This window comes from Procambarus clarkii, chromosome 6 (assembly GCF_040958095.1).
Source record: "Procambarus clarkii isolate CNS0578487 chromosome 6, FALCON_Pclarkii_2.0, whole genome shotgun sequence".
Classification (NCBI taxonomy): domain Eukaryota; kingdom Metazoa; phylum Arthropoda; class Malacostraca; order Decapoda; family Cambaridae; genus Procambarus; species Procambarus clarkii.
Genome location: NC_091155.1, coordinates 39,545,801 through 39,569,279, shown reverse-complemented (window position 1 = coordinate 39,569,279; position 23,479 = coordinate 39,545,801). Strand labels below are relative to the sequence as shown.

The following is a 23,479-nucleotide window of genomic DNA, read 5'->3' as shown; positions in this document are numbered from 1 at the left end:
TGCTTCTTGAGATAGGGGCATTACTTACTTACCTGTTGGCCACCATACAACAACTGCATATTCCAATTTTGGTCTCAAAAAAGTTGAGAACAGTCTCTTGAAAATTTCACCAGCTAGCCATGTATTTAAGAGTGTCTGAAGTTGGAAAGTCTAGCATATCCACCTTGCACAAGGTTCTTTATGGGGTTCTCTGGTGAGTGCTATCCATAGCCACCCCCTTTCTTTGCCAGAGTTCTCTAATGTCTTTACACATAATTTGTAAGTGTGTGCCCTATTTTCTCCTATTCCACATTCCATAACATGGCATTTATTAAACGGAGAGAAATTTCACTTACGGGATGTATCGATGAGAAAATTTGTAGGAGCCGTGATGAGGATTATCTTTGAGGCCTCTTTCATAGGTCTCGCTATCGCGGGGTTCGATCTCGTGTCCTTGCATTGGTTGCTGCATCGCCAGCTTCCTCTTCGTGTCTTTCGGGGTTCGGTGCCATGACGCCTTCCTCTTCCCCCTCGCTCGATGTGTTCACGGATGCTTTGTCTCTCGGTTGGGGCCTTGTGAATAGTGCTCACCAGTCCAGTCAGGGGCATTGGGCTGTCCTTATGTTGGGCTCACAACACGGTGCAGTAGTGTGGCAGGCTCTGCGACGGATTCGGCTTTCTCGGGGCTCAGTGATCCGGCTCCATCCAGACTGTTTCCCCTGTGGTTCATTGTCTCAACCTCGGGGGGTTTCTCTTCAGTCCGTGGCTCTTTGAGGCTGATCACTTCGGGTGGCCCTTTTTACCGAGTTCTCAGGGTTTAGCTCTCCGCACTGTTGCGGAGAGCTAAACTTGCTTAACCCTTAACATGCTCGGGGTTTAGCTCTCCGCACTGTTGCGGAGAGCTAAACTTGCTTAACCCTTAACATGCTCGGGGTTTAGCTCTCCGCACTGTTACGGAGAGCTAAACTTGCTTAACCCTTAACATGCTCGGGGTTTAATATCCTGTCATCCCCACAGGCGCATGTCATTTTGAAAAAAAAAAAAAAAATTTCTTTCTAACCTGTTAACACTTTCGCGCTTTAGATTAGAGATAACTCGTCCCCGTTTTTTCTTACGATTCCGCATAACAGCCTACTTTTGTAGTCCATCGAAAAAATATTTCTATAAATTCCATTTTCTAACCGAAATGGATGGGGATACTCTCAGATTTTTCTCCATGAAATAGTTTTCATGGAGTTTCATTCATGGAGTTTTCATGGAAATAGAAATGATGTTATAGTTTGGAAGGACAAGCGCCCCGTCTCTGTCATCACCAATATCCACAATGCCGACACTACTCAAGCACAGCGCAGGAAACGCGTTCGTAAACGTGACAGGAGAACTGGAGTAGAAATTGTGAAAATGAACAAACCCAAGGCCATAGTGGATTACAATAAGTTCATGAAAGGTGTTGATCATTTTGATCAAATGGTCAAATATTATGAGTTTGCAAGAAAAACCCACAAATGGACCAAGAAGATCACTTTCTATTTTCTCCAAATGGCCATGCACAATGCATACGCATTGTATAACCACTACTCAACAGATACAAAAAAACTAACACTATTAGAGTTTCACGCAGTAGGAATAAAAGCCTTATTGGCGTGGAACAGCGAGGAATGGCCAACAACAACAAGTATACCACATGTTCCCGACATAGATGCCAGCGCAGCTCCTCCTGCTGACGCGGCAGTTTCAACACCCGGGCCATCTGGTGCGAGGCGTCCTCTGTTCACCTCAACACCTCAAGCCCACTCATCAACCACAAATTCTGAAATGGACATTGAGGACATAGAACCACTTGATGTTTCTGATTTCATAGAAGATTCTACTACAAGTTTGGTGGTTCCTGTAGAAGACAATATTCCTCCAGTGCATCCAAGAAATAGAAGAATTATAGATTCAGAACAACGTCTCAACTGCAAGTTGACGCATGAACTCGTGCACTTGGCTAAAAAAAGAAGATGCCGTGTTTGTTTCAAGTCTGGCAAAAGGAGGGACGTGATATATGGATGTAAAACTTGTGATGTGGCACTGTGCGCTGCGCCTTGCTACACAAGGTACCACCGAAGAAAGATATTTTGGGTGGAGAAAAAATAACCACCGGCAACAGCTTCACTCCACCTAAGAAACATCAGATGAGCAACTTCAGGATCAGAAGCCTGAAGATGGTGGAGTGAAGAAAAAATGCTCAACTCTTGATCTTCAATCAACATAGACAGGGTAAGTACACCTATTTGGAATTTTTTATCATCTATAAGAAGTTATATTATATACGTTTTGTAGAGACTTTATTTGCGAATTTTTTGGTACCAGAATGAATATTATATCACATAAACTTCTATGAGTAAAAAAAAAAAAAAACCACAAAGTATGTTTGGGGGTGTGGCGGGTGTGGCGGGCGTGTGGCAGTGGGTTCCCTTTAGCCGTTGATATATCCAACACGTGGGAAATATTTGTATGTGTTATGTATATGTCTGTGTACGGAATTTTACTGCGATCACTGTCATACAAATTATAAAATGTTTCAACAAGTATAAACATGAGAAACATCAAACGAACGAAAACAATGCGTTCGTTTCTGCTGCGAACGCATACTGAGCGACGTGGTTCTATATTTGGCGCTTCTCTTACACGTGCTTTGTACAATTGTTATACATTTCATCTTATAGAAAATTTTATTGCGAACACATATTGGTATAAAAAAGAAATACGTACATAGAAAAGTAGGGTCAGGGAACGTATAAATGTATAAACTTTCCAAGCATGATTTCCCCCCTGTGTTTTCGCCAGTGCGCTCGCGGCTAACTACTCTCCACTTCACACACTCTTGCGGGTGGGCAATTACCTATATTAAACATTCATATGCATATGTCCGTGTAGAGAATTTTATTGTGATTCCAATGATACCAAAATTAGCGATGTAGGACAACTGTAGGCTTCGCAACCATTAAGAGAGTGGAAACATTTTGTTGCTGTTTGGCGCTCTCGGTGAGTGATCTTCATAGTTTTTTATTTGGTGTTGATACTCCTTATGCTTGGGCGGCATTTTATAGGTATGCTCTTATAGACAATTTCATTGCGAACACAGTGATACCAAATTTAAATACGTGCGCCTTCAATTATTGTCAGGACAGTCAAAAGAGTGTACACTTTTTCGGTCATACCGCGTAGCTGCGCGAAGTGCCGAAAGCATCTGGGGTATTGTTTTTTTTTGAGCGCCGAGAGCGCGAAAGTGTTAATTTGTGTTCACTGATCACGGGAAAAATAATAAAAAAATCGTAAGTGGCATATATTGCCCGCTATAGGGCGGGGAAGTCTGGCAAATTATAGGCGCTGACTCAGCGTGCGTCCCAGGCGGTCTGTTGCTCGCAAGCTGTCAGGGCGGAGTTGCCACAATGAGATAATTACCGAATTATTTCAATGTCTCTGATTGGTTTTTCATACTTTTTTTGCTGTAATATTATTCAATAGTGTGTAGTTTGATATATTTATATAATAAAATGAGTGAATCATTGCTGTACTCAAAAATATGGTGTGCATATTGTTGATTCAATGTTCATCAATCAGTGAACAAATACTTTGTCAGTTATTACATTATAAGCACAGGTTATATATAAGTATCTCCATGTTTTGTTCACTATAACGAACCACTAAGTAGCTATTATGAGTCAAAAAGTAACGAGGAGTGACCGCCGTTTACCAGCCAGCCACTCCCGCCCTCCCTCAAGTCATCTGACTCACCCACATTCTCCTCCCACAATAATGTTTTTGCTATAATTCACTATATACAGACATTATATATAAGTATCAACATGTTTTGTTCACCATAACTGTACATCTAAGCTTGTATGGTGAGTAAAGGCACAAAGATGTGGCTACTCACACAGTCAGCTGATCGGCGGCCGCCCTCAAGGCCAGACGCACTAATATTTCTCCTCCAACAATACTGTGTGGTGTTATTACGCTATATACACATTATATATATAAATATCTACCTGTTTTATTCACCATACTTGTACAAATAAACTGGTATGGTGCCCAAAGACCATCGTGGTAACCAGTAAACAACACCGTCGTCTGCACGGTGGCGTCGTGCAGACGCAGACGACGCCACCGCCCTCTCCAAAATGGCGGCTCCAAACCTTCTCTTGCTGTTTATACCCTCTATACGCACGTTATATCTAAGTATCTACATTTGTGTTCACCATAGCGAACCACTAAGCTGGTATGGTGAGTGCAGTCAATAAAAGGTGGCCACACAGAGTCAAAAGACATCGCCACCACCCTCCCTCCCACAGCATTACTCCTCCTTCCATGGCGCACAGCGCTAAATATCACAACAATCCTGCTATTATCAGAACCCTGGTCAGTTTTATCACAGTCAGGGGTCTTCTGTAATAATATCATCGCTACATAATAGCATGAACAAGTATAATTTGGCATTTTTAGGCGATGCTGTGGTCACAAGCTGAACAGCAGTGCTGTTAGCTCATGCTGCGTGCGTCAGGCTTGGTTGCTCACTCAATACTGAGGCCAATAACACCCGGGAGTTTGGCCCACGATTTTTAAAAAAAATGGCGTCTGTTTACAAGAGCCCTGATGAAGGTGTGGTGAACCCCGTGTATCCGCGGGCTGTTTAACCCTTAAACTGTGCATGGCGTATATATACGCCATAGGGTGCCAGGCCTGATTCAAATGGCACGCGGCTACACGGGGTTCACAGTAGCTTCCTCAGGGCTCTTGTAAACAGCCCTGAAAAACAAAAAAAAAAATCGTGGGCAATATTCTCAGGTGTGAGAGGCACAGTACTGTTGGAGCAACCAAGGCCGGCGCACGCAGCATGAGCGAACAGCATTGATGTTCAGCTTGTGACCACAGCATCGCCGAAAAATGTCAAAATAAATATATAATTGTTATTATTTAGTGATGACAATATTACAGATGACCAATGACTGTGATATAAATAACCAGGGTTGTGATAATAGCAGGATTGTTGTAATAATTAGCGCTGTGGGAGGAGTGATGCTGAGAGATGGAGGGAGACAGCATCGTTTACTGACTGTGTGGCTAGCTGTTATTGTTTGCATTCACCATACCAGGTCAGTGGTTCTCTATGGTGAACACAAATGTAGATACTTATATATAATGTGTGTATTAGTGTAATAACAGCAAAAGGATTATGCTGGGAGGAGCCATATGGGTGACGGAGGTGATGTCGTCTGCACGATTTGTCTAGCTGTTTAGAGGGTGGCCACTATGCTCTTTGGGCGCACTACAAGCTTAGGTGTACAGTTACGGTGCATAAAACATGTAGATATTTATATATAATGTGTATATAGGGTAATAACACTGCAAAAGGTGTTGTTGGGGGAGAAAGTTTAGTGCGTGTGACCTTGAAAGAGTGAGGGAGCCGCCAGCTGCCATCTGTGTATAGCGACGACTCTTAGTGCCTGAACTAACTATATCAGCTTAGCTGTACAGTTGTGGTGAACAAAATATATACATACTTATATATAACGTCTGTATATAGTGTAATAACACCACAAATGGTATTGTTGGGGGAGAAAGTTTAGTGCGTGTGTTGAGGGAGTGGCAGCGAGTGGCTGGCTGGTGTGTGGCGGTAACTCCTCGTTGCTTTTCGACTCTCAATACCAACTTAGTGGTTCGTTATGGTGACCAAAACATGCTAATACTTATATATAACCTGTGTATAGAGTGTAATAGCAGCAAAACTACTTGTTTATTGTTATATAAACATAATAATTGAATCACTAATATGCACATCATACTTTTGAGTATAGCGATTATTAACCACTTTTATTATATAAATATATTACAATACACACTATTGAATAATATTACTGCAAAAAAACTAAGAAAAAATCAATCGGAGACATTGAAACAATTAGGTAATAATATCTTTGTGGCAACTCCCATCTGTCAACGCGGGTGACGCTGACCGGGTCTGACGACCGCTCTGTCAACGCCCACTTTTTGCCAGACTTCCTCGGTCAATTGCGCCCAAAATATGTCACCTACGATTTTTTTTTATTTTTTCCGTGCTCAGGGGACACAAATTAACATGTTTAGAAGACGAAAAAAAATTTTGAATTTTTTTTTTCTTGCGCACAGGGGTGTAAATGTCCCAAGGACCCCTGAGCAGTGTAAGGGTTAAATCTTGCGTAGTACTCCAACACATCATATGACGTGATGCGCAGTTGACTGGAACAACGTCCAGCACGTCATATGACGTGATGCGCACTTTAAGGGTTAAGAGACTTGATCTCACAAGTCAATCCTGGCCTCGAGCTGGGCTTGAGTAGAAGAACTCCCATAACCCCATCAAGCAGGTATCTGTCAGGTATCTGCCCATGATGTTAGGAAGTACAGTGCATCCTCTCGCTAACGTACCTCCCTCTAATGAATTCCCGGATGGTCTGAACAAATTGCATTCGGTACTAAATGTTTAGTGTAACATACAAATGTTCGTCCAAGCGGTCATCGAGACTGAGTGTCGGAGGTGGCTACAACCCCCTCACCCGACAACAACCCCCCTCCCCCAATCACCGGTGGCTCACCAACTGCCCCCCCCTCCTCTCGTCAGTTTGTTGAAAATTCGGTGATTTCGCTTGATTGAATTCAATAATGCTTATATATGCATCATTTTTATACCAAATTGTTTGTAAGTGATTGTTCTATCAAATGCCACAGTGAAAATGAAGAATTCATAATAAATGTTATTTATTAGTATTAATATCAAGATTGATACAGTTGGCTTATGGAAATCCTGGCCATTACATCATATTTGCAGCCACCAATAAGTCACATTGTTGTGATTTTGATATGGAATTGTTCACCAATGATTGTTTTATCATGTGCCAAGTTCAAAATAATAATTACATAAATAGATTTTGTTACATTTTTGTTTATAGTGGATGTAGGACCTCTGTTCTTTTCACATGGAGGGGAGGGACAGCCTGGAGGCTGACGGGAAGAACTAATTCTGGGGTGGAACGAATTGGCCTCGCCCCATTTAGTTCGTTAATGCGAGGACATAATGTATGCTGCTTTCATAGTGGTTTTTGGCAACGTGTCTTGGGTCGACATTCGGGCACGGGAGTTTTGAAGGTTGAACAGGGTCCTGGCCAGCAGGTTTTTCATGGACGTTCTGGTTCCTTCTCGGCTGTGTGTGTCGCAGGAGTCTGTCTGTCTTAAGATCTGTGGTGCTGCCACCTCCCAGGTAAGTCCCTCCTTACCAGTTCGAATATGGTTAAAGGTTTATTTTGATTCGCCTATCTTTCTGGGTCCTTCTCTGGTTGATGGCAATTATGGCATTCTTTAAATGTAAAGTGCTCATAGGCCCTTGCTCCCTTCACCTCTGAGGGGGACCAGGTTCTGGCTCATGGTCCCCAGTAGGCATAAGGACGAATGACCCCAAACTAATATAGCACTATATCAGTTCGAATAGCTTCAGGGAGTCTTTGGGGCTCACCCAGGAAATGGTGTTTGATTACATTCACTGCTGGTTTTTATGTCTTGCTACATGACCTTGTATGAAAAGAGTTTACACCAAGTCTTTCGCATTCTCCTGAGAGCTTTGTCAAGGTCTGAGTGTGTGGTTAGGATGAGACTTACATCTCAACGTCTAATGACGTCTAGATGTAAGTCTCGTCTTGTGGTTAGAATGAACCCCCTGTGTCTTGTGGTTAGAATGAACCCCTTGTGTCTTGTGGGTTAGAATGAACCCCCTTGTGTCTTGTGGATAGAATGAACCCTTGTGTCTTGTGGTTAGAATGAATCCCTTGTGTCTTGTGGGTTAGAATGAACCCCCTTGTGTCTTGTGGATAGAATGAACCCTTGTGTCTTGTGGTTAGAATGAATCCCTTGTGTCTTGTGGGTTAGAATGAACCCCCTTGTGTCTTGTGGATAGAATGAACCCCTTGTGTCTTGTGGGTTAGAATCAACCCCCTTGTGTCTTGTGGTTAGAATGAACCCCTTGTGTCTTGTAGGTTAGAATGAACCCTTGTGTCTTGTGGGTTAGAATGAACCCCTTGTGTCTTCGGGGTTAGAATGAACCCCTTGTGTCTTGTGGGTTAGAATGAACCCCCTTGTGTCTTGTGGGTTAGAATGAACCCCTTGTGTCTTGGGGGTTAGAATGAACCCTTGTGTCTTGTGGGTAGAATGAACCCCCTGTGTCTTGTGGGTTAGAATGAACCCCTTGTGTCTTGTGGGTAAGAATGAACCCCTTGTGTCTTGTGGGTTAGAATGAACCCCTTGTGTCTTGGGGGTTAGAATGAACCCCCTTGTGTCTTGTGGTTAGAATGAACCCCTTGTGTCTTGTGGATTAGAATGAACCTCTTGTGTCTTGTGGTTAGAATGAACCCCTTGTGTCTTGTGGGTAAGAATGAACCCCTTGTGTCTTGTGGGTTAGAATGAACCCTTGTGTCTTGTGGGTAAGAATGAACCCTTTGTGTCTTGTGGGTTAGAATGAACCCTTGTGTCTTGTGGTTAGAATGAACCCTTGTGTCTTGTGGTTAGAATGAACCCTTGTGTCTTGTGGTTAGAATGAACCCCTTGTGTCTTGTGGGTTAGAATGAACCCTTTGTGTCTTGTGGGTTAGAATGAACCCTTGTGTCTTGTGGGTTAGAATGAACCCTTTGTGTCTTGTGGGTTAGAATGAACCCTTGTGTCTTGTGGGTTAGAATGAACCCCTTGTGTCTTGTGGGTTAGAATGAACCCCTTGTGTCTTGTGGGTTAGAATGAACCCTTGTGTCTTGTGGTTAGAATGAACCCCTTGTGTCTTGTGGGTTAGAATGAACCCCTTTGTGTCTAGAATGAACCCTTGTGTCTTGTGGTTAGAATGAACCCCTTTGTGTCTAGAATGAACCCTTGTGTCTTGTGGTTAGAATGAACCCTTGTGTCTTGTGGGTTAGAATGAACCCCTTTGTGTCTAGAATGAACCCTTGTGTCTTGTGGTTAGAATGAACCCTTGTGTCTTGTGGTTAGAATGACCCCCTTGTGTCTTGTGGTTAGAATGAACCCTCTTGTGTCTTGGGGGTTAGAATGAACCCCTTGTGTCTTGGGGGTTAGAATGAACCCCCTTGTGTCTTGTGGTTAGAATGAACCCATTGTGTCTTGTGGGTTAGAATGAACCCCTTGTGTCTTGTGGTTAGAATGAACCCCCTGTGTCTTGTGGTTAGAATGAACCCCCTTGTGTCTTGGGGGTTAGAATGAACCCCTTGTGTCTTGTGGGTTAGAATGAACCCTTGTCTTGTGGTTAGAATGAACCCATTGTGTCTTGTGGGTTAGAATGAACCCTTGTGTCTTGTGGTTAGAATGAACCCATTGTGTCTTGTGGGTTAGAATGAACCCCTTGTGTCTTGTGGTTAGAATGAACCCCCTGTGTCTTGTGGTTAGAATGAACCCCTTGTGTCTTGTGGGTTAAAATGAACCCCTTTGTGTCTTGTGGTTAGAATGAACCCTTGTGTCTTGTGGGTTAGAATGAACCCCTTTGTGTCTAGAATGAACCCTTGTGTCTTGTGGTTAGAATGAACCCATTGTGTCTTGTGGGTTAGAATGAACCCCTTGTGTCTTGTGGTTAGAATGAACCCCCTTGTGTCTTGGGGGTTAGAATGAACCCCCTTGTGTCTTGGGGGTTAGAATGAACCCCTTGTGTCTTGGGGGTTAGAATGAACCCCCTTGTGTCTTGGGGGTTAGAATGAACCCCTTGTGTCTTGGGGGTTAGAATGAACCCCCTGTGTCTTGGGGGTTAGACTGAACCCCCTTGTGTCTTGGGGGTTAGAATGAACCCCTTGTGTCTTGTGGTTAGAATGAACCCCTTGTGGTTAGAATGAAGCCCTTGTGTCTTGTGGGTTAGAATGAACCCCTTTGTGTCTAGAATGAACCCTTGTGTCTTGTGGTTAGAATGAACCCTTGTGTCTTGTGGGTTAGAATGAACCCCTTTGTGTCTAGAATGAACCCTTGTGTCTTGTGGTTAGAATGAACCCCCTTGTGTCTTGGGGGTTAGAATGAACCCCTTGTGTCTTGGGGGTTAGAATGAACCCCCTTGTGTCTTGGGGGTTAGAATGAACCCCTTGTGTCTTGGGGGTTAGAATGAACCCCCTGTGTCTTGGGGGTTAGAATGAACCCCCTTGTGTCTTGGGGGTTAGAATGAACCCCCTTGTGTCTTGGGGGTTAGAATGAACCCCTTGTGTCTTGGGGGTTAGAATGAACCCCCTGTGTCTTGGGGGTTAGAATGAACCCCTTGTGTCTTGGGGGTTAGAATGAACCCCCTTGTGTCTTGGGGGTTAGAATGAACCCCTTGTGTCTTGGGGGTTAGAATGAACCCCCTTGTGTCTTGGGGGTTAGAATGAACCCCTTGTGTCTTGGGGGTTAGAATGAACCCCCTTGTGTCTTGTGGTTAGAATGAACCCCCTTGTGTCTTGTGGTTAGAATGAACCCATTGTGTCTTGTGGGTTAGAATGAACCCCCTGTGTCTTGTGGTTAGAATGAACCCCCTTGTGTCTTGGGGGTTAGAATGAACCCCTTGTGTCTTGTGGTTAGAATGAACCCCCTGTGTCTTGTGGTTAGAATGAACCCCTTGTGTCTTGTGGGTTAGAATGAACCCCTTGTGTCTTGTGGGTTAGAATGAACCCCTTGTGTCTTGTGGGTTAGAATGAACCCCCTTGTGTCTTGGGGGTTAGAATGAACCCCCTTGTGTCTTGGGGGTTAGAATGAACCCCTTGTGTCTTGTGGGTTAGAATGAACCCCCTTGTGTCTTGGGGGTTAGAATGAACCCCCTTGTGGCTTGGGGGTTAGAATGAACCCCTTGTGTCTTGTGGGTTAGAATGAACACCCTTGTGTCTTGGGGGTTAGAATGAACCCCCTTGTGGCTTGGGGGTTAGAATGAACCCCGTGTCTTGTGGTTAGAATGAACCCCCTTGTGGCTTGGGGGTTAGAATGAACCCCTTGTGTCTTGTGGGTTAGAATGAACCCCCTTGTGTCTTGGGGGTTAGAATGAACCCCTTGTGGCTTGGGGGTTAGAATGAACCCCCTTGTGTCTTGGGGGTTAGAATGAACCCCTTGTGGCTTGGGGGTTAGAATGAACCCCCTTGTGTCTTGTGGGTTAGAATGAACCCTTGTGTCTTGTGGGTTAGAATGAACCCCGTGTCATGTGGTTAGAATGAACCCCCTTGTGGCTTGGGGGTTAGAATGAACCCCTTGTGTCTTGTGGGTTAGAATGAACCCCCTTGTGTCTTGGGGGTTAGAATGAACCCCCTTGTGTCTTGGGAGTTAGAATGAACCCCTTGTGTCTTGGGGGTTAGAATGAACCCCCTTGTGTCTTGGGGGTTAGAATGAACCCCTTGTGTCTTGGGGGTTAGAATGAACCCCTTGTGTCTTGTGGTTAGAATGAACCCCCTTGTGTCTTGGGGGTTAGAATGAACCCCCTTGTGTCTTGGGGGTTAGAATGAACCCCTTGTGTCTTGTGGTTAGAATGAACCCCTTGTGTCTTGTGGGTTAGAATGAACCCCCTTGTGTCTTGGGGGTTAGAATGAACCCCTTGTGTCTTGTGGTTAGAATGAACCCCCTTGTGTCTTGGGGGTTAGAATGAACCCTTGTGTCTTGTGGGTTAGAATGAACCCCGTGTCTTGTGGTTAGAATGAACCCCCTTGTGTCTTGGGGGTTAGAATGAACCCCTTGTGTCTTGTGGTTAGAATGAACCCCCTTGTGTCTTGGGGGTTAGAATGAACCCCTTGTGTCTTGTGGGTTAGAATGAACCCCTTGTGTCTTGTGGTTAGAATGAACCCCTTGTGTCTTGTGGGTTAGAATGAACCCCCTTGTGTCTTGGGGGTTAGAATGAACCCCTTGTGTCTTGGGGGTTAGAATGAACCCCTTGTGTCTTGTGGTTAGAATGAACCCCTTGTGTCTTGGGGGTTAGAATGAACCCCTTGTGTCTTGTGGGTTAGAATGAACCCCCTTGTGTCTTGGGGGTTAGAATGAACCCCTTGTGTCTTGGGGGTTAGAATGAACCCCTTGTGTCTTGTGGTTAGAATGAACCCCTTGTGTCTTGGGGGTTAGAATGAACCCCTTGTGTCTTGTGGGTTAGAATAGTTTAATGATGCTCTGGAGCAGGTAATACAGTTGGTGTCTACATATTCACTACAAACAAAATTGGTAGTACTGTATGCAATTTAATCAAAATAAACACCAAAATATTATTTAACAAGTAATAAGTCAAAAACTTGTATTGCTTTTATGAAAAATATTATGTATAATAAAATTCAATTTATATAAAAAAATCAATTTATATTTTTAAATATAAAGAATAAAAAAAATCCTTGTGAACAATTCCCACAGTTCATTCTTGTAGAGTAATCATACCCACAATACATTATATACATTTTCTTTATATATATACAATGCATGTACATACTATATACACTGATATTATTACTTTGTTCCAGTTGGATATCATGGATCCCAAGACCCCAGAGGATATATACAAGTCCCACTTGGAGAACAATCGTCCTACCTTCGGGCCGGGACAAGTAGATTCAGCTCGACAAAATCTTGCTTCATCTTTCGTGAACGGATTTGTGAATGCTGCCTTTGGAACAGACAAACTACTGACTGAAGATGGAAATAAATGGCTGTATAAAAATAAGGAACATGGTAAGTACAGTGGTACCTTCGTTTACGATTCTAATCCGTTGCCAGAGACGTTGTACAGAGTACAGAGCACCACTTGGTTTCTGAACTTTAGTTATCCGAAACTTCCAGTTTCCCGATTGGGGTCGGGGAGTCATGATACACGAACAAAGTTCGGGTAAGAAGCGGTCCGCCAAGCCTCGCACTGGCCCGTGATGGTGGGTGGGAGATGGTCCAATTTGCCCACTGACCGTGTCAGGCGCCACCACTCTTATAGAGTGCCTTCTACCCTTTGACTTCACAGATTCACGGCCTATTATACCTATTATTTTGATTTGTCACGAGGCTGGAGTGTTCATTCTGTGATTTTGTTTTACATATCTGCACAATCAAGGAACATCTGTGCACCATGTCGGCTCCAAATGCACGCATTGCGTCAGTGATGGCTGACTGGTGGGTGGATGGAGGAGCTTAGATGGAAGGCAGTATGAGAGAGAGGGGGAGAATTAGTGAGAAAGGGAGGGAGGGGGAGGTAGGGAGAGCTGCTAGGAGGTAGGCAGGAAGGGAGGGAAGTAGTGAGTGAGGATGGGAAAATTAGGGAGGGAGGGAAAGGCTGGCAGGCAGGATTCAGGCAGGCAGAGGCTGGCTGGCAGGCAGGCTGGCTGGCGGGCTGGGCTGGGCTGGTTGGTTCTGTTCACCTGGAGACGTTGTGCTTTTGTGGGGGTTTTTGTTTGGTTTTGCTTGGTGAGGGTATGCCTGGTGTGCAGTAGGACCACTTGTAGGATTTTTGTGGCCCTCCACTAGGTCCCTGTGCTTGCACACGTCGCAGGGGGTCAGCTTTTAGTTGTTTGCTTGGTAGCTCTGGGATAACCGGTTAGCAGTACCTCGCCTGGGCTTCCCTTAGCAGTCAGCCTAAGGGTCCTGGAAACCCCCTTTGGGGCTCAGTGGTTATATGTAGGAGACCTCCGAGTCCCACCTCGTCTTGTGGGAGTCTGAAGGTTGCTTTGTTCCCTTGTCTCAGGGTGACACTCACCGTCTGCCTCCGCCTTGCTGCCTGTTCGGGTCAGTGACACCTATTACCCGGAGTCCTGCGAGTGGTGTTCTATGCTTGTACCACATTCACCCAGTCCACAGAGGCTGATATTCGGGTGCAGGCAGTTTTAGCGTTGCACGCGAGGTTTAGGTTGCAGCAACGTGCGAGGTTGGTTGCCTTTCTGGATGCCCCCGCAGCTGCCCCGCTGAATTATACTGGTAGTGAGACTCGGGTGGCTTCAGGGATTGCCCCTTCCGGATCGGCGGCAGAGGCATTCGAGCCTGGTCCTCCTGCCGTAGCTTTTGGGCCACGCCAGCGGGCCCCCTTCATCCCTGCTTTCCGGTGGACTCTGCTTTTTCTTCAAAGGCGGAGGGTTTGGAGGACACCTCAGCCCCGGGTCCTGGCGTGGAGGATTCCAAGGCTGGGGAGAAGTTGACTTGGGGGTGCCTGGACCCCACTTGTCCCTGCTTGGGTGTTTGGTACCGTCAGCACAGGGTATGTTGTTACAGGGGGAGGGGTTTTCCTATCTCCTTCCCTGTACGATTTTGTTATGAGTTTGACTCCTCCCCGGGTTCGATTCCAAGTTCCCTTGGGTTCTTTGGTTCCCTCCTTCTGGAGGTATAAGTTTCCCGCATCCCACCGAGGAAAGTGTGGGAGGCCTTTGCGGCTTACCTCCTGCGAGACACGGATTACGCCTCGATAATGAAGCCTTCTTTAAGTTTGGCTCCTGTTTTCCTTATTGGGTGCGTTTCAAGGTGCTGGAGTCTTCCTGGCTCGCAGACTGCTTTTCTTTCGTTGGGGGCTTGGCATTCATCCTGTCGGACTGCGCACTTGAATGACGAGAGTTGCCTACAGTCGTTCAGGTTTTCCTGGGGGGCTTTTTTTTTCATTCCCTTTTTGTCTGTTGCTGTTTGCAGAGTATGTGGTGGTGCATTTTCTGCAGGCGGCTTCGTCTAGTTGACGGCCTATGTCGGACTGGCAGGTTCTCCTGGGGGGGCCGTGTAGGTCCTGCCCGGAAGGGTTGCATCAGGTCTCGGTTTCCTTCGATCATTGTAAGCCAGTAGTGGCAGATTCGGGACTGGCCCTCATGCGGGGTTGTTTGGCTTGTTGATCGCTCTGAGCTTCAGTCGGGCTCTCGTAAGGGTTGTCAGCCTTTTCACAGTTTGCCCTGTTGGCGGGGCGATGGGGGGGAGGCTCGCGCTGTTTGTTCTCGCCTGGTCCCACGATTCGTGGGGCAATTCGGATCTTTTCCTCTGGCCTGCAGTAGCGTTGCTTCTTCTCCTTCGGGGGGGATTGGAGCTAGCGGGGCGGGCCTCTTCTCCTGTGCTCTGTCAGGTCATCACGGAGTGGGTTTCCCGCCTGTTTTCAGTTCTGAAACGGGACTGGGCAGATCTGTGGTTCATACTGGATTTGTCCCATCTGATCCCCTGGGTCTTTTGCTCCTTCAGATGACCATTCTGTCTTGGGTCCGGCTGCTTTTGGCGCCGGGTGCTTGGATGGTGTCTCTGGACCTCCGGGATGCATATTAGCACGTCCCGATTCATCCGGTGTTCAGGGACTGGCTCGGTTTTCTCGTGGAGTGACAGATTTGCTGCTTTCATTGCCCTCCTTCTCAGTTTGGATCTGGCACCTCGCGTGTCCACATGCCTTAACCGGGTCGTGGTGACCCGTTTGAGTTCTGGCTTACCTCAACGATTGGCTGGTGTGGGCTCCCAGCCAATCTGCGTGTCTGCTCGCCAGGGATTTGGTTCCTCACCGGCTCACTGGGTTCGGGTTCTTGGTGTACTAGAAGAAGTCCCATTTGGTTCCCTCTCAGGTTCAGACTGGGCTGGGTCTTGTGTAGAATTCTTGGTCCACATCCTTGTCTCTCCCTCTGGCGGTGTTGTTGTTGTGGGTGCGGTTCCGCTTACGACTGTTTTTGGAAGGCACTTGGGTCACACGTCGGTTGTTTGGGCAGCGGTGTGGGAGCTTGATCTACCCGTCAGGGCGGATCTGGCTTGGCGGATGTTCTGGTTTCTTCGGGGGCGTCCCTTCCGCCTCTCTCGTGATCATTGTGTTCGAATCCCGGGAGCCTTGCGTCAGCTGCTGTGTCGATGGCTACCTTGGAGGGTTTTTCGGGGTTCTATGCCCTGACGCCTTCCCGAGCCCTCACTCAATGTGTTCATGGATGCCTCATCTCTCAGCTGGGGTTTTGTGACCAGTGCTCACCAGGCTGGCAAGAGTCATTGAGGTCCGTCCTTCCGTCGGGCTCACAGCACGGTGCAGGAGTTCGCAATGGTGTGGCATTCGCTTCAGAGGGTTCGTGTTGCTCGTGGAGCAATGATCCGGCTCCATTCGGATTGCTCCCTGGTGGTTCATTGTATGAACAGCGGGGGTTTGATGCAGTCCTTGGCTCTTTGGGGCTGGTCACTTCAGGTTATTCGTTTGCTGTGTTTTCGGAGGGTTGGCTCTCCTGGCGGTTCACTTTCAACGGGTGTCAAACGTCCTGAGGGATGGCCTGTCTCGCTTCATTCCCCTATCTATGGAATGGACAGTCGACACAGACTCGTTCAGTTGGCTCTGCCGGACGTATGCGCACCAAGAGGTGGACATCTTCGCATCGACTTGGTCGAGGCGTCTTCCAGTGTATGTGGCGCCCCTCCCCAGACTGCGAGGCAGTCGGGGTCAATGCCTTTCGGCTGGACTGGTCGAGTTGGAGTTACCCTGTACTTCTTCCAACTGGTTCGGTTGTTGCTCAGGGTCCTGGTTAGCTTAGAGAGAGACTTACCAGGAATGAGTAGTCCGGTTGGCTCTTTGGTGGCTGACCCAGCCCTGGTTTCAGGCACTTCTTGCTCGATGTCCGAACCCGAGGGTCTTCCCGCGGCTCCGCTTCTTTCAGCAGATCAGACCATTTTGGTACGTGGCTGGTTTGATCTTCTCTGCTTCTCGCGTCTGGTCTTTTGACGAGGTTTTATCACCACTTGTATGGTGATCAGGTGGCTTAGTTAGTGTCCCACCTGCAAGTTTCGTCTCGACGGCAGTATGAAATTTCCTGGCGGTCTTTTCGGCACTTGTTTCTTCGTAGGTTGTCTTTGATTTCTGGTTGGTTTTGTCCTTTCTCTCTCTCTCTTGATTGTTTCAGGACCGTCTTCTTATGTCAGATACTGTCACCTCGTTTCGTGTGGCGCTGGCGGAGCCGCTGCAGCTTGTATTTGGGGTGGATGTCACTACTGCTCCGTTCTGCAAGCTTGCTCAGGCGATGTTTTCACCTCCGGCCTGCTCATGCGCCGCCTGAGCTGTCCTGGTCGTTGCACCGGGTGCTTTCTTCTCCCTTCTCCTCAGTTTGGGGTGGCCCCCCTCGGTTCAGGACTGTTTTTATACGGCTCTTTTTTTTTTTTCTTGTTGGCATTGGTCTCTGGGGGTCTGGTTGGAGAGTTTCATGCTCTCCTCTGGCGCAGGGGTTTTCTGATCTTTCAGTTGTGGTGGTTTTTTTCTTCGTTTGCAGCCGTCTCCTTCTTTTCTGGCGAAAGAATGAGTCTGCTGCTTTCCGGAGGGGTCCTTGGGTTGTTGATGCTTGACTGGTTCGGGCGGGGGTGCATCATGTTTTATCTGTTTGTGGCTCTTTGCTGTTATTTGCACGTTATGGTCTCCGGCAGAGGACGCGTTTTGGGTTGACCCAGTTTCCCCTTCTTCCCTATTCCAGGGCGCGGGTCTCCCAGGTTGTCTGCAGGATTATTCGGTCCAGCCAGCCTGCGGTCTTTCCCCGTGCCCACGCCGTTCATAAGTTCGGCATTCGGCTGCTGTTTTGGTAATGTCCTGGCCTATCTTTTGGGCACGGGGCTACTGGAGGTCGAACAGGGCTGGTTACCTTGTTAATATTCATGGTCCTTCTCGGGTGTGTATAGCCTTGGGTCGCAGGTTGCTGCCTGTTGTCTTGACAACAGGCAGGAGCGGGTGAGGACCGCCTCCCGTGCGAGTCCCTTTTTCTTCTTATCATTGGTTAGGTAGCTCTGGGGAGCCAAAGGGGCTCTCCACAGAGTCAGCGTTGACTGTAATGAAACGCCACTTTTTGGGTGAGACCCGGAGGCTCCCCGGCATCCCTCCCTCCCTCCCTCCGGTCGCCGGTTTTTCTCGTTTTTGATACTCTGCTTCTGAACTGAGGAGAGTTGCCGGGATAGAGGTGTGGGATCCCCACGTCCCCCTCCCGGGTGGGGTGGGGGTGGGGGGGTTTGCACAGATGGATGCGTGGCAGTTGTGGCTACATCTTGTTTATTTCCTTGTTTTTTATTGGGGAGTTGTGTTTGCTAGTTCGGCTTTCGGTTTGCATTTTTGTTTTGAGATTCTTGCTTCTGGGTGTCTGACCTGGTAGATGGCAGACAAAGACGGCTTCCAATTACACGGGGGTGTCTTTAGGCCATTACTCCTCGTGCCTCTCTTGAGGGGTGCCAGGTTCTGGCTCTGGTCCCCGGTAGGCTTAGAACTTCTTCGATTGACTGTTGTCACGGTCTAATATATACACATCAGCCCGGTAAAGATCCGGAGAGCCTCTGGGTCTAACCCAGAAAATAGCGTTTCATTACATTCAACGCTGGTTTTATGGTCAGTAACAAAAACAAAAAATGGGAAAAAAGAATTAAATTCTTACAAAGAATTCAAGCTCGGTTTCAGTCGTCACTCTGCGGCATACACTGGTAAACAAACATGCGTGCCTCACCCCGCACCCCCAGCACCATGCACTCGTTTGACTCATACGCATATGAACAGACGTCGTATTCCAAGGAAAATGTCGTACACCAATTCAAATTTTACATCGAATTAGATGTCGCATACCAAAAAAATCGTACTCGAAGGGCAGTCGTACACCAAGGTATCACCATATTGGTTTCTAAATGTTTAATTCTGAATAAACTGTTACATAAGTGAGTTATATAAATTTGTAAAATAATGACCATTTATATTGCATGTTTTTAGAAAGTAAAATCATTGGTGAAAGTTTGTAAGTAAAATTTAATTTAGATGTCACGCAGATCGTCTCAAACACTCCACTCTTTCCCAAGACTGACAAAAAGTATCACAAAATCTAGGAGAGGCAAAAGAGCAAAATGCCAGAAGTGAAATAAAGAGTTATCCAAAATACTTTTTTTTCCCTATGCAGAATCTACAGCAAAAACTAGAACTAGCTTGCCCTGTGTGGAAGGGTGATGGAACTTTCACAGATGAAATGTGGAAAATCAAAGAACCGAGTGAAATAATGAGATTACAGTATGATACTGATTTCAGTGAACCCCAGAACACATTGAAGATTAATGATCCAAACGAATTCTTTACTAATGTGGTGCCAACATCAAACAATATATCAGGTGTCACCCTAACCACAAAAAATTTTGAAGTAGCCAAAGACAGGACACTCGTGCTCTCTGCACCAGGCTCAGACTCGTGGAATTCCATATTCATCAAGAATTACAAAAACCTACTATCAGAGTCCCTAAATATTTTTGGAGACGGAACGTAGATTCTGGTGTTATCCTCAACATACTTAAAACAGCAGAGATCCCACTTTTTCACCAAGGAGATGGTAAAGCAGATGCAAATAATTGTAGATGAATTGCTCTAACATCATAAAAATCTTTGAAAGTGTGCTAAGAAGTAAGATCACAAAACACATGGAATCATAGTGTCTACATAACCCTGGACAACATGGGTTCAGAACAGGGTGCCTGCCTCTCACAATTGCTAGACTGCTATGATATGGTGTGATGTGAAACGGTACTGCAGCTAAACCAAGCCAATTGAATAAGGCACACACTTCTCATTAATAAAAAAAAAAAAAAAGGCCGCATTGGCCTTTGCAGTGTGAAAATTGCACAGGAGTGAAGGAATACTGAAGCGTAAAAAATTCTGACAATATACTCTAATATCAAGATAAACAAATAACATGTGAAAAACACCCAAAACCCTTGACTTTACACACTTGGCTAACAAATACATGTACAAAGTTATGTTAACACAAAAATAAGGGCAACACTGAAAGTATTTACATAAACCACTACAACCTGTACATGAAGCAGCGGGAGGAAAGTGTCACGTTGAGGCCATAATGTTGATTTCCTGAGCAACTGAGAGAGACTGGCAAATTGACCAAGGTCATGGGTATTTATGCCCCTTGTTGTTGACGTCACATCCTTTGTCACCGAGGCTTGAAACTAGGAACCGGTGGCGTAATTGGTAGCTCATAGACGTAATGGGGAACCGGCGGGTCTGCATCTGCCTACGGATCTCGGGCTGGGGGGAGGATGTCCTGGTAGTAGAGTCGAGGGTTTCGTCTGCGACTGGGTTGAGCTCCATACCAGTTGTATTATGAAGTACAATATGTAGAGTGGTGAATAATGAAGGTCAGATGGAAGTAGCAGTTTTCTCTGCTATGCTGGAGAATTATAACACATGGCCTTTAGTGCCCTGGAAGACTAGCAAACACTTGTGTAATATACACGGGTTTCACAAAAGCTTTCGACAAATGTGACCATGGTGTTATTGCACACAAAATGTGCACAAAAGGACTTACTGGCAAAGTAGGGAGTTGGATCTTTAATTTCCTAATGAACAAAATCTAGAGTGTAATAGTCGACAAAGTAAAATCCGGATCAACCACTGTGAAAAGCTCAGCCCCCAAGATACTGTGCTTACTCTGGTACTTTTTCTCATCCTCATATCAGACATAGACAAGGATACAAACTGTTGCACTGTATCATCCTTTGCAGATAACACTAGGACAATATAGAGGACACAGCAAACATCCAATCTGATGTTAATTAAGTCTTTCAGTGGGCCTCAAAAAATAATATGATGTTCAATGAGGGTAAGTTGTAGTTACTGCAGTATGGAAAAACAAAAATATCAAAACAGAAACATAAAATGCGGTCAAACTATACTATTGAAAGAAAAAGCAGTATAAATGATTTAGGAGAACTCACATTGGAAGGCCTTACTTTTCATGAACACTACAAAGTTGCTGTCTTAACTTATAGAACATTGAGAGGTTAGGTAAGAAGAACCTTTCAAACGAGTAGAGACACCAATGACAAGAGAGATATCAAATAATATACATGAAAAATACTGGAGGGCCAGGTTCCAATTTTGAAATAACATCATTATTGTTATTTTAAATTTAGCAAGTAAAAGAGCAACATATTGGAGTGAATGATATGGAAGGCAATGCAGAATAGAACCAGTGAAGAAGAGAGGTGTTTTAAACACACTGAGAGAACACTATGAACATCAGAAGTCCACGGTTGTTTGACATCCTCCCAGCAAGTACTGTACAAGAAATATTGCCACAACAAAAGTGGACGTCTTCTAGAGAAAACTGGATAATTGTTTCTTCAAGAAGTGCAGGACCAACCGAGCTATAGTGGATATGTTGGCCTGTTGACCATTAAGCTCTCTTAAGTCAAGCTTGGCCCTGTGCTGGGCTTGGGGAGAAGAACAACTCCCAGAACCCCATCCAGGTACATACTTATTAAGACATTAATGCTTTCTAGAGGAAAATTTTGTTGCACTTAATAGCTCCATTCAAAGTTGGAGAAATTGCTGACCTGGAGAGCATGTAGAGATCTTTTACTGCTAGACTCCACTCAATAAAGCATCTAAATTATTGAGACTGCTTAAAAATTGTAAATCTGTTTTTCGTAGAGTGCAGTTGAGAGAGATACATAATAATTTATACTTGGAAAACACTAGAAGGACTGTTTCCAAATCTGTAAACCAAAATATCACCACAATTCATGAACAAGAGATCATAGATTTAAACTAATGAAACAAACTGCCGGAGAAATATAAGCAAACTCACTTTTGTAAACAGCGTGGTAGTGGAACAAGTTAGGTGAGAAGGTGGTGGAGACCAAAATCGTCAGTATCATCACCTTCTGTGGTTGAGAGTTCAATAAATCCCTGAACTATATGTTTAACTGATCTCTAACCCTGTCCATGGAGGACAGAAGAAAATGTATATATGCTGGTTAGCATTGTAAATGTCTGGCCACGTTTGTGGTAGAAAATAATACAAAAAAAGTCTTTATTATTACTTTATGTATGAAAAACAAAGTAAAATAAGAGCAAAAGTAGTAATAAGGTGGGAAAATGGCAGGAAAAGAATATGAAACTAATATTGAATTAATGTTTGTATTTTAGAGACATGGTAGCCTGTAAACAGGAATCTTCCAAGACATGTGGCCAAAAAACAAAACAAAAAAAGTGTTACAAAAATTTACAAAATCAATAGCTAATTAGTTTTGTGTGTTTGTGAACAGGTATGCTAAGTGCAACAGCATCACTGGGACTAATCCTCCTATGGGATGTTGATGGTGGCCTCACACAAATTGATAAGTACCTGTATTCTTCGGAGGATTTCATCAAGTCTGGCGCTCTCTTGGCCTGTGGTATTGTCAACAGTGGTGTGAGGAACGAGTGTGATCCAGCCCTTGCTCTTCTCTCAGATTACATTGGACACAAAACTATGGTAAGTACAAAAAGAGGCTGAATGATTCAATGAAAGTGATGCAATGAAAGGTAGGATTATTTTAATTATGATACTTCATGTGAAAGTTACACTGGAATGGTTAGAATACTGTAGAGTACTGTTAATTATGCAGCAGTGTCTACTAACAAAACGGGATAATATTTGAACCACACACAGAGATCACACTAACGTGATGCATCAAATGAACAAATCTACAAGGGCCGTGACGAGGATTCAAACCTGCGTCTGGGAGCATCCCAGACACATTTGTTCATTTGAACCATTGCTGACTTGTCTTGCTGACTTCTCTTCCTGACACTTGCTGAGGGGAGCCGGTCGGCCGAGCGGACAGCACGCTGGACTTGTGATCCTGTGGTCCCGGGTTTGATCCCAGGCGCCGGCGAGAAACAATGGGCAGAGTTTCTTTCACCCTATGCCCCTGTTACCTAGCAGTAAAATAGGTACCTGGGTGTTAGTCAGCTATCACGGGCTGCTTCCTGGGGGTGGAGGCCTGGTCGAGGACCGGGCCGCGGGGACACTAAAGCCCCGAAATCATCTCAAGATAACCTCTTGCTAACAACCCTTAACAAAACACACACACAAGTTTTTCAAGGTAGCTTGACCCCTATAATGTGCAGCAAAATAAATCAATATACAAATAGCCACCCATACATTCCATTCTTGCCCCATTCTTCTACCCGGGAAAAACATTACAGAATGATTACATTGTATGTAAGTTGTACAGAGAAGTGAAATGGAAATCCCCTCTCTCTCCTGTCCCTCTCTCTCTCTCCCCCCCTCTCTCTCTCCCCCCCTCTCTCTCTCCCCCCCTCTCTCTCTCCCCCCCTCTCTCTCTCCCCCCCCTCTCTCTCTCCCCCCCTCTCTCTCTCCCCCCTCTCTCTCTCCCCCCCTCTCTCTCTCCCCCCCTCTCTCTCTCCCCCCCTCTCTCTCTCCCCCCCTCTCTCTCTCCCCCCCTCTCTCTCTCCCCCCTCTCTCTCTCCCCCCCTCTCTCTCTCCCCCCCCTCTCTCTCTCCCCCCCTCTCTCTCTCCCCCCCCTCTCTCTCTCCCCCCCTCTCTCTCTCCCCCCCTCTCTCTCTCCCCCCCCTCTCTCTCTCCCCCCCTCTCTCTCTCCCCCCTCTCTCTCTCCCCCCCTCTCTCTCTCCCCCCCTCTCTCTCTCCCCCCCTCTCTCTCTCCCCCCCCTCTCTCTCTCCCCCCCTCTCTCTCTCCCCCCCTCTCTCTCTCCCCCCCTCTCTCTCTCCCCCCCTCTCTCTCTCCCCCCCTC

At 45.9% G+C, this 23,479-nt stretch overlaps 1 protein-coding gene across 1 annotated transcript in view; it reads left to right on the top strand.

Annotated features, from left to right (window-relative positions):
* Rpn1 (regulatory particle non-ATPase 1) overlaps nucleotides 1-23,479 on the top strand; it is a 674,509-nt gene that overhangs the window by 24,302 nt on the left and 626,728 nt on the right. Inside the window, exons 7-8 of the mRNA XM_069308605.1 lie at nucleotides 12,486-12,693; nucleotides 21,988-22,196. Coding sequence (XP_069164706.1) covers nucleotides 12,486-12,693; nucleotides 21,988-22,196 — 417 coding nt within the window. The remainder of the gene's footprint in view (nucleotides 1-12,485; nucleotides 12,694-21,987; nucleotides 22,197-23,479) is intronic.